Genomic DNA, 15069 nt, shown 5'->3' on the forward strand with positions numbered 1-15069 from the left:
TCCGTCATATGTGTAAGTGCTTGCTTGTTGAATGTCCCTTCCCTATAAACGCCTCGCTGCACAAGTTGTGATCAATTTGTTTACCTGTAAACAAATAGCATTGTATCCTGATCAAAACAATTTTTTAAAATTCTACTTAGGGTTGGTAGAACAGCTGACTTGGGAATCGCTTATTTGAGCCAGTAGAAGGGGACGTTCTTGCGTGCTATTCTTAGGTAGCGGAATGACTTTCGCTTGCCCTCCAGCCTGAGGCACACACTTTCTTAGTGGCTTAAATATTAATAATATGGCAAAATGGAGTCTGGCAAGTATTGTCCACATACTGCTATTCCTCAATAAAATTTTCCGATCCAATTGTGTCAGACCATCAGTGGCTATGTCATTGTGAGTAGGACAACCAATTACCTTAGTTTTACCTTTGTCGCATATCTCACTTTACAGACATAACAAACTACCAATCCTTTCCTTTCATAACTGATTGGTCCAATTAACCTTGGATTTGAGTTCAGCGGTATGGTCATGCTCAGGCCTGTTTTTCTCGATCGTCGATGCCAATGACTTTATACATAATCTCTTGCAGTGAGAAAAGTGACCGATTCAAGTAGTGGCAATATCAGGTTTTGTCGATGAATTGAGCACATCTAGATTCAATGAATGATGGCAGCTGTTTGCCTTTTGCCCAGATTCATTTAAATGTGCTCCAAAGCAATTTTGCACATCAAATCGTTATATATTTATCATTGTGTCATAGATATTATGGTCATCATTCTCTTATTTTTAATCAGCTTTAGTAACTATGAGTTTCTCAATTTGCAGAATTATTTGCCAATCAGTTTGCTGTCAGACTTAGGTAGGTAGTCAGATGCGTACAGCATGTTGGAGAAGTGGGAACGCAGAATGATAGACGAGTATTGTCCACCACGTAGTAATTATATTACCAGTTGGCATTCAGGTGTATTCCTCTACCCATATGCCATGTGGAAATTCCCAATTCCGACTTGGTTATGCGAAACTGCAGCATTAGCTTTTCAAAGTCAGAATGACGAAATAGATTAAAAATGCACTTCACAATGGAATTACAGTTCACATATCGCATATCTTACTCACCTTCCAACTGGCATTCTATTAATCCCTTTTTTATGAACATATAATCTATGAAGAATCTAAACTTTTTAGAATCATATACCCGATACCAGTTTGCTCATTGTTTGTACTTCAATAAGCCGTAGGTACAGCATTTTAGCATCAATATTTCGTTTCCCACTGATGTTCTCTGATGAACAAGATGCTTTGGGGACATGAGAGCGTCAGTGGGTCCATGTATTCCCGCACTGCATCTTTCTTCTTAGTCGATCTCTATACTATTTTGCATCCAAAACTGATATAAAAACATCAGGCATATTTAATATTGAAGATATTACATAGATTGCTTCTTGATACGGAGACCTTGCCAAAAGTAAGAAAGCATTAAAGATACTCTGTAAATGACAGTTATTCTACGAGTCTCTCAAATCATGCCTCACGTCACTGTCCCACTTTATGAAACAAGTTTTTTGCTTCTTTGTAGGAGGCTGATGTGGAAATGTCAAGAAGTCACCTACAATGCATTGATCATCAGTTATAATATGTAAAAACCACAAACATTTTCCTCCACCCTATGGCCAAAATGTGTATAGAAATGCAGAAATGAGCGGTAAAAAATGCCTTAATTTGCTGTCTGCCTATGGCAATCTCTCTGTGGAAGTCACCTCAATGCTTGATCATCAGTTATAATATTAAAAACCACAAACATTTTCCTCCACCCTATGGCAAAATGTGTAGAAATGCAGGAAATGAGCTGTAAAAATGCTAATTTCTCTGCCTATGGCAAAATGTGCAGAATTACAAAYTTGCTTTAAAACACCAAATATTTTCTCTATGCTCCATATCAAAATGTGCAGAATTGCAGAAAATGAACTTTAAACTTACTTTGCTGTCATGAGGGAGGCCGCAGACCCACGAGCCACTGCGCCTCATGAGTTCCAATTTTTGTGGTCCCCTACCACAATCAGTTGCCCATCTCTGATATAGGTTATTGCTATTAAGTGTTGCAAACATTGCCAAAAAGGGTATATCCCATGRCTGGTATTAATAATAYAATCAGTAAAGTATTTTCAGWTGCACATTTTCAATAAATGTAACGTATTAATATAATTTCAATCCCCTCTAGTTTTAAGTTGTACGTACGGGATACTCATGGTATACGTCGTCCAACGAAATGCTTAATTCCAGGGTCCTTCYTCGACAATGCAGCAACAATAAGAATGATAAAAKATAAGAATACGAACAGGGGTACATGGCAGTAGAATAAAATAGATTTTAACATTTAGCATYCTCTCATGCCATATGTGTTACGCGGAGTGGAACCCAAGCTCGGATGGGTTGCAAGAAACCAGGTGCTGAGGCTGGAGYGAGAGGGGTTGGGACAGGGTAAGCAGGTCCGGAGGGGAATCCAGGACAGAGTAGCTGGATGACGAAACGTGGAACTGGAGACAGGGACCAGAGTCAGAGCAGGCAGAACTGTAGCGGAGAGGAAAACAGCATCAGGCAGGGATAACATGCTCTAATAGCAACAACCGGCTAGAAGCATAGACTGACTGAGCAGAGATTACAATCTGGCACTGTGGAAGTGGCAGGGCTGAGTATTTGTAGATGTCTTGATTATGGAACAGGTTGCAGCTGGTGGGGATCTGCTCTGACTCCAGCACACCCGTCTCCGCCCACACAATCACACACACACACAGAGAGAGAGAGGGAGGGGGAGAGAGTACTGGGGGAGTGGGGGCAGGTCAAGGAGACACAGGATGAGCAGTAGAGGGCGTTGCAGGAGCAGATATGACAGTATGTAAGAGTATTGTATACTGAACAAAAATATGAACTCAACATTCAATGATTTACAGTTATATAAACTGAGTTACAGTTCATATAAGGAAATCATTCAATTCAAGTACATGTGTTAGGCCCTAATCTATGGATTTCACATGACTGGGAATACAGATATGCATCTGTTGGTCAGATACCTTAAAAAAATAAAAAAATAAAGTAGGGGCGTGGGTCAGAACCAGTCAGTTGTGTGTGTGTGTATATCTCTATCAAAGGAGGTTGGTGGCACCTTAATTGGGGAGGACGGGCTTGTGGTAATGGCTGGAGCAGAATTAGTGGAATGGTATCAAATAAATCAATGGTTTCCATGTGTTTAGATTTCTTTTTTTAATGTAAGTATTTAATTAGGCAAGTCAGGTAAGAACAAATTCTTATTTACAATGACGGCCTACCACGGCCAAACCGGAACCCGGATGACACAGGGTCAATTGTCGCCACTATGGGACTCCCAATCAAACCCAGATCGAACACCGAGGTGAGCAGATCTTGGTGACACTGTAGCACTGATGATCAGTGCCTTTGACCGCTGCTGTGCACTCGAAGCCCATTGATGCCCATTCCGATTTGCTCTGTCTCCATGCCATTATTATGAGCGTCACTGCCCTCAGCAGCTTGCACCTATCTCATCTCTGGCAACAACACTGACGTCAACAATACGTTACACCGCCAGATATTTAAGCAGGTCTACAGTATGCTTTTGAAAAAGTTTCACATCTCAAATTCAGTGCATGTTATTTTGTGCGTAAATGGAAAATCCGGCTTGCAGTATATGACTGAAATAAAAAATTCATGTCATATTTGAAACAACCATTAGGCCCCAGAGCTACCAAAAAAAACATTTTTCAAAAGGCAGCACTGTTCAAAAATGGTGACGGTAAACTAGTGAATATCAGTGAGGTTGGCATTCACATGTTCAGTTATGTTGCCCCTGGTTGGTTCCATGCATGATGGAACAATCTGTAATGGTTAGTGCAATCCTGGGACGTGCCTATCTTAAACCAGAACCACAACCCTTACCAAACAACCCCAACCCTGAATGTAAAGATTGAGATGTCATATTCAATGAGGTGACGTAAGCGTTGGGACGTGCCAGGATCCTGGACATCAAGGACCTATCTGTAATAGCAAAGACTTGTATCTGTGGTTATAGCCTASCGAAATGTGGCAATGTTTTATAGCTATGCAAATACGATCCGCTAATCAAACAAGCCTGCGGCTTCCTGGTTTTGATTGCTCCACATCCGTGTGTCACTCTACCTTTTCAACCTGCGTTCTAATTTCTATAAGATAGAAATCATAGGCATGTCTTACATTCAGTGTTGATTTTAGCATGTGAATCTTGGTGGGGCAAAAAAATACAAATGTGGGATGCATGCCAGAAAAGCCACTACAAAACACAACACAAAAAAATACATGAATTGCACTATAACGGTGACAAACTGTTAGGGCCTACATAAAGCTATCCCAACAGCAGAGTCCCAACAGCAGTCCCAACACCTTACCACTGTTACACCTGTCTATCGGCGAAGCCTTGTCTGGCAGCGAAACAGTTCATTCAGCCTCATTTACTGCCTTTAAAAAAAACATAGATGATATGGCTGACTTGCTTAAACTAATGTGGTTTTTACTGACAATTGAGATGTACAAACTATGGCATAAGGGGACAACAAGCGGATAAGAGGCCATCCGTAATTTCGATTTAAGACATTAATGAGCGAGCTATTTTGTTTAGCACTTTTGAAATGTACAGCAACAGAATTCAGAACATGGGCCGTTCTTACAGTGTTCTCCCTGTACACCAAGTCAGAACCGTAGGATAAATAAAGGAGGCATATAAGCAGACAATGAAAGCTCTTACAATATTCAATGATTACATTTCTCAAGAACAGGTTATAGGCTACATGTTCACCACCAAGTCAGATCAGTAGGTGAAATTAAGAGGTGAAAATAGATCAAATTATTAAGGTGAGGCACATGGGCTACTAACAGCTTACTACACAACACTTAGTATTACTTTCTTAGCTACAGTATACATATCTCACTGGCATATTACATAGTTTATTCAGCAGCATACAATACATTTTTGGACTTACCTTGTTGTGCTGTGCTCACTTGAACAGGAAGGTGACGCGTCGGTCTTTCGTGGGCAAATTTTGGCATCAAACTTTGTCATCAAAGTCTGGCATTCTCAGTCCAATCAAAGATACTGTAGATATAATGTGATTTGACGTAATTTTATCTGTGGCCAGTGACCTTCAGCCTTCATGGATGGGCACTTCTAATGTAACTCTRTGGCAGCACCCAAGGAGCTTGAATTTTCTAGCTCTACCTTTAGACTTGGCTGTACGTAGTGTCCCCATGAGTGACAGAACACTGAGCCAATCACGGCGCAACGCTCCGTATTTTCTGCTGGCTTGCCCCACCACCATAGAAAGCACTGAGCTAGGCTGAAACACCTGCATTTTGGAGCTGCTTTACTCAATAAAACAAAAAAGAGACCATGTTTGTATGCGGCTTTATTAACTCAATGATATATATATATATATTTCTTTTTAACTTTGTTTGCAAACTGATATGTGACACATTAATGCCAAATATCATGCAAAACAGGAAAGCCCCCCAAACAACAACAAAAATGTGAAGCTCAAAAGAGTCCCACCTGCCCTGAATGACGGGTCGCCACTGCTTATATTATAACTTTTGCTCGCTCGCAGTAGAGGGGTGTGACAGACAGACAGAGAGAGAGCGCAGATAATGGTACATGCCGACGAGAGGGATTCAATCAGGAGAGGCGCACGGTTGGCTCAATTTGGGATTCGAACTGGTTTTGGCAGGCAGGGGTGCCACGAAGTAACGAGGTTAGCTAGCACCTTGTAGATGGTCTTATTTTCAAAATGAGGTTAAGAGTTGGATTTATTCTTCGTAGTGTAATAGTTATTGCCACATTCTTAGGGYTTGTGTTGCTTTGGTCTTCCCTTTCGCCGAAAGAGCACGACGAAAATCCCTTTGCTAAACGGGTAAGTTTTCAATTACAACCAGCTTTCTATTGGTCAAACGTTATTTTATATGTTTCATGTGTTTTGTTGTAGCTATGCATTCTATAACATTTTTGGCATGTAATTCTGGCTAACGTTACCTAACCATGTTGCTAAAGTCGCTAACGTCAGCTAGCAAGCAAGTMTGAGTCGTTGTCATGGAGATTGTTAGCGTTTGGGTCTATTTTAGYTAGCTACTGTAACGTTAATAGAGTACAAAAATGTCATTGGGACTTGATGACAGTCTTGCTAACTACCATTTGCTTATACATTTTGGTATCTAACGTGAACTAGTTAATCAGCCAGCTAACGTTAGCTAGCGTTCCTGCATTGAACCCCACTCATTCCTGAATGTCCGCCTGCGTTAGGTCATATTTAAATGCTTTGACGACAATATCAAACATAGCCGGAGGGCTTTAGTCTGGTAGCTGTCTCTCGTTCAAATTGTCTCCTGTTGTTCACGAATTCGACAATAGCGATCATTGTATGAAAAGAAATCACCAMGCTTGTAAAAACGTTATGTTGAAATGACACGTAGCCAGCTGGCGAAACGAATGCCTGGGAAGCTAGCCATCTACGTTAATGCATACCTGAAGCTAAACTCACACCTGTCAAGACTCGCACCGAAGCTGTAATTGCCTTTGTCGAATAAGTGATACTGTGTTAAAACAAACAATGCCGTGTAATTTCTTGGTTARCTATGCAATGTTCCTAGCTATGTTTACTGTGAACCACATAAACGCATGTGCATACCGTAATGTGGCCAGTGAAGGAATTCGACTTTAAGCTAATTGCTGGGGGACTAGTTAGCCAATTGAGCTGTCAAGTAGGGCAGATTAAGACCTTTGCTGATCCTGCAAACCTAGATGAAGAGCATGATCATCTAACCCTTTTACGCTTTGTAAAAGCTAGTAGCTACCGCTGTCAGCTAAACCAYTTTAGGCCTTGGAAAAGCAATAGGCCTAGCTAACTTCTTTCTGATTCTATGTAGGAGGGAGATGCCCCTATCCTCTTGCCTAAGAATGACATTGCTGACCAGTTCAAACCCGTGGTCCCCTGGCCCCATGTGGAAGGGGTCGAGGTGGAYCTGGACTCCATCCGACAGAAGAACAGAGGAGACGACAAGCTGGTTCCTGGCAAACCAGCCGGYGGTGCTCAGAACCAGCAGAATATCATCCAGAAACAGTATGTCACCTTCAAGCCCCACACCAATGTATACTCGGCACCCGTCCTAAGGAAGGGGACCCTGGGAAACTTTGAGCTCAAGGAGCCGGAGCCCCACGGGGTGCAGGATGGGGCTGGGGAGGGGGCGAAGCCGTTCGTCCTGGGAGCGGAGTACCACGAGGCCGCCCAGGCCAGCATTAAGGAATTTGGCTTCAACATGGTGGCCAGCGACATGATCTCCCTAGACAGGACCATCAGCGACATTCGCCATGAAGAGTAAGTAGTATTAAGGCCWRRGCCCAATCCAGGCAGATAGACAAGGTGCTGGGTCATWGTATMMWTTTTTTTTAGACCTAGGCCTATTGGAATGGTTTGTGTGTTATGGCATTTGAATTGGAATGAAGAAGGAATCTGTGACATTCACCATAAAGAGTARTTACAGTAGYAGGCCKTAGAGCCCAGGTAGATGGYTACTGTATGKATTGGTGGTACTGTGTTGTATAGACTAGTAGTCGTCCCTATTAAGGATGTAGCTAGGCCTATCGGAATGGTACGTGTGTTAAGGAACTGTCATCAACTTAATGTTTTTTTCTCTTCTAAATATGTCTCACTGGGTGTTCCAGTTGAATGTTACTTCATCGTTCCTTTCACGAATGTTACAAATGTATTTTTTAAAAGATCATAATGTATCCATGGCTTGACATTAAGGTCTGAAAGGCACTTGGAAGTCAGGAGTCTTTTTTTTCGTTTTTTTGGCCTGATGATTATGATCACTTGCCTGAAAAATGTGAATGAACTATTTACACACAAATGCCATACTAGCTGCCCTTTACCGACACAGGGGAGGAATCAATATAAAGTATAGAATATAAAGAATTTTAGTTATCAGCAAAAAATAATTATCAGAGCAGGCTCAACTTGCCATAAATTGTCTGTCATCTGCCATAAATTGTCTTTCACTTAAACAATAGGGGGGAGGAACCAGAAAGATCAGTTAGGCTATTGGAATTATTTTTACAGTTTTGGTTTCACCTGCTCAATATGGCAACCTAAAAGGAGGCTCAACTTGCGTCACTGTTCAGAGTTCCCTAGTCAATGGGGCAACCCTTTATGTCAATCCYGGTACATGTCATTTAGCAGACACTTTTATCCAAAGCAACTTTGTCATGCGTGCATACATTGGAATCTAACCCACTATTCTGGTGTCGCAAGCACAATTTTATACCTGAAGSGCTGGTATGACAAGGGTGYGGGTCAGGCTTTTAAAGGTTGGTTGTGCAATGTTAACAGAACAAAGGCCTACCACCAGACCAATAGAAAAGCAATTCTTTGGTAGTCAAACTATTCAGTTGGTCCATTATCAAAACTGTATATATTGTGTGTCACGAACTCACACCTTGAGATCCGAGGCGTGGCTTCTCTATTCTGTTTGTAGTGTTTGCGTCATATTGACATTTATTTTGAGAAGAGTTACCAATGCTTACATTTACACACACATTAGGCTATAGGCCTAGGTGTTCTATTGAAGATGTGTTTATCAAGTAAAGTCTGTATCAGCCACATTCTACCAATTTAGAATGTGGAAATGTAGCATCATTCTTCTAATAATGGTAAGAATTTWATTTTTATTTATTTTATTTAACCTTTTATTTAACTAGGCAAGTCAGTTAAGAACAAATTCTTATTTACCAAACCACATGACCTTTGTTTTGGAGGTGTTCGGAACACGGTTAAGGKTCGAGAAAGCTTGTTGGACACTAAGAAAGCTTTGTTGTAGAGCATTTAACACAAAATCCAGGGATGGGCCAGCTGCGTATAAGACCGTATCATCTGCATAGAAATGGATGAGAGAGCTTCCTACTGCCTGAGTGAAGAATGCTGGCTTTCTATGCAACACCTTGATTGAGTTATACACTGTAAGACGCGTTGTCTGAAATGTGCTCCTCAATTTATGACGAGGTAAGCCTATTATACATCACAAATTATACGCGTGGTCTGATGGCTTGCAAGGTTTGTTTCTACTAGTGTTAATTTTGGCAGCAAATGGTGACTGAAATATTCTTCAAACTATTTTTCAGTGGCAATTGACAAGACTATAACTGACMAAAAAAAATGAATTTCAGTTGACTAAATTGAGAATTCTCTGACTACTAAGTGGACTGGGAAAGAGTTTTTGGAGTGATCGCTTCATCTTCGCTAACCTGCCTTTTTTAAGTAGCTACCCTTTGCCTGGTTGAGAAACACAAGCCCAAAAAACAGCATTGAGTTTAATAATAAAATGTTCTAGGTGTGTTTTTCTCTGCCTTGAGTAGGCTATAGAAGAGTAGGCCATCTTTGAATTTGTAGTCTCGCTCAGCCCTCCCACCCTGGGACTAGCCCCTCCCTCTCCAACTGCATCCTGGACTTCCTGACCTGTCGGCCCCAGGTGGTGAGGGTAGGCAACAACACCTCCGCCAGGCTGACCCTTGCACGGGGCCCCTCAGGGGTGTGTGCTTTGTCCCCTCCTGTACTTCCTGTTCATCAACGACTGCGTGGTCGTGCACGACTCCAACACTATCAAGTTTGCTGAAGACACAATGGTGTTCGGCTTGATCACTGATGGAGAGGAGTCAGCCTACAGGGAGGAAGTCAGACTTAGCAGTGTGGTGCCAGGACAAAACCTCTCCCTCAATGTCAGTAAGACCAATGAGCTGATCGTGGACTATAGGAGAAAGGAGAGAGCACGCCCCCAGCCACATCAACGGAGCTGTTGTGAAGTGGGTTGAGATCTTCAAGTTCCTTGGCGTCCATATCGCTAAGGACTTAACATGGTCCGCACAGTCGTGAAGAGTGAACTGCAGCGCCTCCCCCCCCCCCTCAGGAGGCTGAAAAGATTTGGCATGGGCCCTCAGATCCTCGAAGTTCTACAGCTGCACCATCGAGAGCATCTTGAATGGCTGCCTAACCGCTTGGTATGGCAATTGTACTGCCCTTGACCGCAAAGTGCTACAAAGGGTGACGCGGACAGCCCAGCACATCACTGGGGCTGAGCTCCCTGCCATCCAGGACATCTATACTGAACAAAAATATAAATGCAATGATTTCAACAATTTTTTTGTTATTCAGTTTTACAGTTCCTACAAGGAATTCAGTTAATTGAAATAAATTCATTGGGCCCTAATCTATGGATTTCACATGACTAGACAGGGGCGCAGCCATGGATGGGCTTGGAAGGGCATAGGCCCACCCACTGGGGAGCCAGGCCCAGCCAGTCAGAATGAGTTTTTCCTCACAAAAGGGGTTTATTACAGACAGAAATTGTTCTCAGTTTCATCAGCTGTCAGGGTGGCTGGTCTCAGCCGATCCCACAGGTGAAGAAGCCGGATGTGGATGTCCTGGTCTGGCATGATTACACGAGGTCTGCTGATGTGAGGCTGGTTGTACGTAATGCCAAATTCTCTAAAATGACATTGGAGGCGGCTTATGGTTGGGAATTCTCTGGCAACAACTCTGGTGGACATTCCTGCAATCAGCATGCCAATTGCACACTCCCTTAACTTGAGACCTCTTTGTGTTATGTGACAACTGCACGTTTTAACGTGGCCTTTTGTTGTCCCAAGTACAAGGTGCACCTGTGTAATGATCAGGCTGGTTAAATGAAAACAAATTTGTGCACACAATTTGAGAGAAGCTTTTTGTATGCAAGGAACATTTCTGGGATATTTTATTTCAGCTCATGAAACTTGGGACCAGTACTTTACATGTTGCAATTATATTTTTGGTCAGTGTGTATATATCAGGCAGTGTCAGAGGAAGGCCTGAAAAATTCCCAAAGACTCCAGCCACCCAAGCCATAGACTGTTCACTCTGCTACTGTCCGGCAAACAGTATCGCGGCATTGTCTCTTGGACCAACAGGCTCGGAGACCGCTTCTACCCCTAAGCCATAAAACTGCTAAATAGCCAGACTACTAAATAGTCAATTAATGGTAACCAAACCATCTCACACTGTCATTCTCACACCGACACAACACAAACATACACACTTTTACACTCATTTGCTGCTGCTACTGTTTTTTTATTAGACTCTTATCTATCCTGATGCCTACCCTGCCTTAATGTACATATCTATGTCTAATACCTCTTACCTCTCGTACATTGACCTGCTACTCCCTGTGTATATAGCTCAATTCTTGTGTATTTTATTCCTTGTTAGTTACTATTCTTTTTTTAAACTCTGCATCGTTGGGAATGGTTCGTAAGCTAGTATTTTACGGTTACGTCTACACCAGTTTTATTCAGTGCATGTGGTAAATAAAATTTGATTTGATACATTGAATTTCAATCTACAATGTTCATACTTCTTTCAGTGGAAYGTGGCCCTGTTAACATTACCAGTGGCCTATATGCGAACATTTTGGTGGCACAGAAAGAAAAAGGTTCACAAATCTTGCTGCTGTGATTGCACACTGCTATTTCACCCAATACATATGGGAGTTATCAAATTTTGATGTGTTTTCTAATTCTTTGTGGGTCTGTGTAATCTGAGGGGAAATATGTCTATGGTCATACATTTGGCAGGAGGGTAGGAAGKGCAGCACAGTTTCCACCTCCATTTTGTGGGCAGTGTGCACATAGCCTGTCTTCTTGAGCCAGGTCTGCCTACGGCGGCGCCTCCCAATAGCAAGGCTCTCGCTCTCTGCACTTGTCTGTTTTTGTATGTAATGTGCAACATCTATGCAGGCTGAATTGGGAATTTACATAGGCAGATAATTCGTATATAATATTATTCTTACTGTATGTGTTTGTCATTTCTGCTGTTGGGAAGAGAATAGGAAGTTATGCAGAAAAATGTTGGTAGGACAAAGCTATAGGTTTGTGCACATGAAAGTCAGTGATTTTATGTTTGCTATAAGTTAGCTCATTGTGCAAATGTATTTGTTTTCAATAAACATTGGAGACYAAATAGTCAACAATCTAAGCCAACCCGGGCTGTTTTGCCCGATTTAGTTGCGGTTTTGTTGCTTAACAACCAACCCGTCTATAAGGAATGAGGGGAAAATATATCAAAGTTGCTTGGCGACATGGACAAAAATCCATATCACAATAAATTGACTGAATTATCACTAAACGATGAGTTGAACGATAAATGTATAACTTTTTTACATTTCCATGAACTACTACTTTGAATGCTGTAGCTATCAGTTGTCCCGTGTTTAGCAATCACCCGTGTTGGGGTAATGCCTTAACCTGTTATATATGTAATCAGACTGATTTTTATGAGTAACGGAGTGAAGTAACGCATTTTCAAATTGGGTAATATTGTTAGTTAATTTATCAAACAACGCCTGCGTTACTTTCAGAATCATATCKCTACCGCGCGTGTTTCCATGATCCRATCTCGACTTGTTAGTTCTTATGCGAGCTAAGAGGCTGTTTGGAGAAATGTCATGACAGCTGCTGTCCGTAGAATTGTATAGAGGGCGCACCTCTGATCTTTGCCATTAATCGCTTMTGTGATGGCAAWGCCCATAGCGGGTTTTCCTGTCTAGTGGAAATGATCCCCTCTATACATCTCTATTGGTCTGTGGCTGTGCAGTCCTATAACCAGACCTGGCTGCTCGTGAGATTTTGACTGTAAATACAGTGCATTTGGAAAGTATTCAGACCCCTTTTTCCACATTTTATTACAAATATTTACATAAGTATTCAGACCCTTTACTCAGTACTTTGTTGAATCACCTTTGGCAGTGATTGCAGCCTTGTCGTCTTGGGTATCACGCTACAAGCTTGACACACTTGTATTTGGGGAGTTTCTCCCATTTTTCTCTGCAGWTCCTCTCAAGCTCTGTTGGATGTTGAGCGTCGCTGCACAGCTATTTTCAGGTCTCTCCAGAGACGTTAGATTGGGTTTAAGTCTGGGTTCTAGCTGGGCCACTCAAGGACATTCAGAGACTAGTCCCGAAGCCAGTCCTGCACTGTCTTGGCTGTGTGCTTTGGGTTGGTGTACTGTTGGAAGGTGAACCTTCGCCCCAGTCTGAGGTCCTGAGCACTCTGGAGCACTTTAAAAAAAATCAAGGATCTCTCTATACTTTGCTCCGTTCATCTTTCCCTCAATCCTGATTAGTCTCCCAGTCCCTGAAAAACATCCCCACAGCATAATGCTGCCACCACAATGCTTCACTGTAGGGATGGTGCCAGGTTTCCTCCAGACGTGACGCTTTGCATTCAGGCCAAAGAGTTCAATCTTGGTTTCATCAGACCAGAGAATCTTGTTTCTCATGGTCTGAGAGTCTTTAGGTGCTTTTTGGCAAACTCCAAGCAGGCTGTCATGTGCATTTTACTGGGAAGTGGTTTCTGTCTGGCCACTCTACCATAAAGGCCTGATTGGTGGAGTGCTGCAGAGATAGGAGAACCTTCCAGAAGGACAACCATCTCCACAGAGGAATTCTGGAGCTCTGTCAGTGACCATCAGGTTCTTGGTCACCTCCCTGACCAAGTCCCTTCTCCCCCATTTGTCAGGGTGGCCTCGGGTACGCGCAATGCCGCCGGGGGTACGCCAAATAAAAATGTGATTCACATTTTCAAACATTCCATTTAGATTTTCCAACGGGGCAAAACATTTGGGTGACTTTTTTAATTTTATTTTTTTCACTGCCAAAAATGAAATGTAACCATCTAGTGTTCAGCTAAATAACAACACAATGTCAAAAGCAGGTATCCTAGTCAAATAATAAACATCCAATCACATTAACCATTACTCTCTCGTGGGAATTCCACTAACAGTCCGTATGTAGCTGCTGCTCATTCCGTTTGCTCAAAAATGTATAAATGGTTAAGAAAAGTAAGGCCATAGAGACACGTACCAGCTCTACTGGTAGTACTGCTACTACCAGCAGTACTATACCTGCACCACTATACCTGCACCTGTCGACGACACAAGTTGTTCTGCTTCCACGTGCACATCCAATGCTAACACCAGTAATTCTACATTTGTTGTTAGCCCAGCTAGCATGAACGCTGACAGTTGTGAATCTGATGCTGCCGATGAGCTACTGCCCCCTTACCCGGGAAAGCACCGAACAGACAGGGACGTTGGACCATTGAAGAGGCGCAAATATGATAACTACATTGATTTGAGGTTCACTTATATTGGGAGTAGTGCCTTTCCTCAGCCACAGTGTGTTATGCGTTTATGGGGGGTCAATTTTAAGGAAGACATCCTCTTCTGGAAACCACGACAACAGGAGAGGATACTTTTAAAGTGCTGGACAGCTTTGTGACATCAAATGGACTTTGGTGGTCAAGATGTGTTGGTATCTGTACTTATGGCGCAAAAGCCATGACAGAGAGACATAGTGGAGTGGTAACGTGCGTGCAAGCAGTTGCTTCCGACGCCACTTGGGTACACTGCAGCATCCACCGAGAGGCTCTTGCTGCCAAGGGAAATGCCTGACATCTTTGTTAACCTGATGAGGACAGAGGGCGCTGTTTTCACTTTGGGGGAAATTCGTGCCCAATTTAAACGGCCTCGTACTCAATTCTTGCTCGTACAATATGCATATTATTATTACTATTGGATAGAAAACACTCTAGTTTCTAAAACCGTTTGAATTTTGTCTGAGTAAAACAGAACTCATTTGGCAGCACACTTTCTGACCAGGAAGTGGAAAGCTGAAAATGATGCTCTGTTCAAGGGCCTGCCTATAAATGGGCATGATACGTATGACTATACGTGCACGTCATACACCTTCCCCTAGATGTCAAGAGGAAGTGAGAGAAGAAATGAAGTGTTTTATCTTGGTCTGAGGTGGAATAAATCCTCTTGGAATGACGTGTCCGCCATTTCCTGTTTTCTGAAAAGCGCGAAGTTGGACCTGGAATTGCCTTCTGGAAAGCTGTCGTTATAGGCGAATACTATCTCCGGCTTTGATTTTATTTGATACATGTTACAATATCATCGTAAAGTA

At 42.4% G+C, this 15069-nt stretch overlaps 1 protein-coding gene across 2 annotated transcripts in view; it reads left to right on the plus strand.

Moving 5' to 3' along the window:
• Positions 1-5637: 5637 nt before the first annotated feature.
• LOC112073142 (N-acetylgalactosaminyltransferase 7) overlaps positions 5638-15069 on the plus strand; it is a 32338-nt gene continuing 22906 nt past the window's right edge. The window contains exons 1-2 of one of the 2 annotated variants that reach the window (XM_024140488.1): positions 5638-5939; positions 6949-7397. In XM_024140488.1, coding sequence (XP_023996256.1) covers positions 5817-5939; positions 6949-7397 — 572 coding nt within the window. In that variant the 5' untranslated portion in view covers positions 5638-5816. The remainder of the gene's footprint in view (positions 5940-6948; positions 7398-15069) is intronic. The other variant, XM_024140487.2, reaches the window with a different exon arrangement.

The sequence above is a fragment of the Salvelinus sp. IW2-2015 genome, unplaced genomic scaffold, assembly GCF_002910315.2.
Source record: "Salvelinus sp. IW2-2015 unplaced genomic scaffold, ASM291031v2 Un_scaffold2162, whole genome shotgun sequence".
NCBI classification, from domain to species: domain Eukaryota; kingdom Metazoa; phylum Chordata; class Actinopteri; order Salmoniformes; family Salmonidae; genus Salvelinus; species Salvelinus sp. IW2-2015.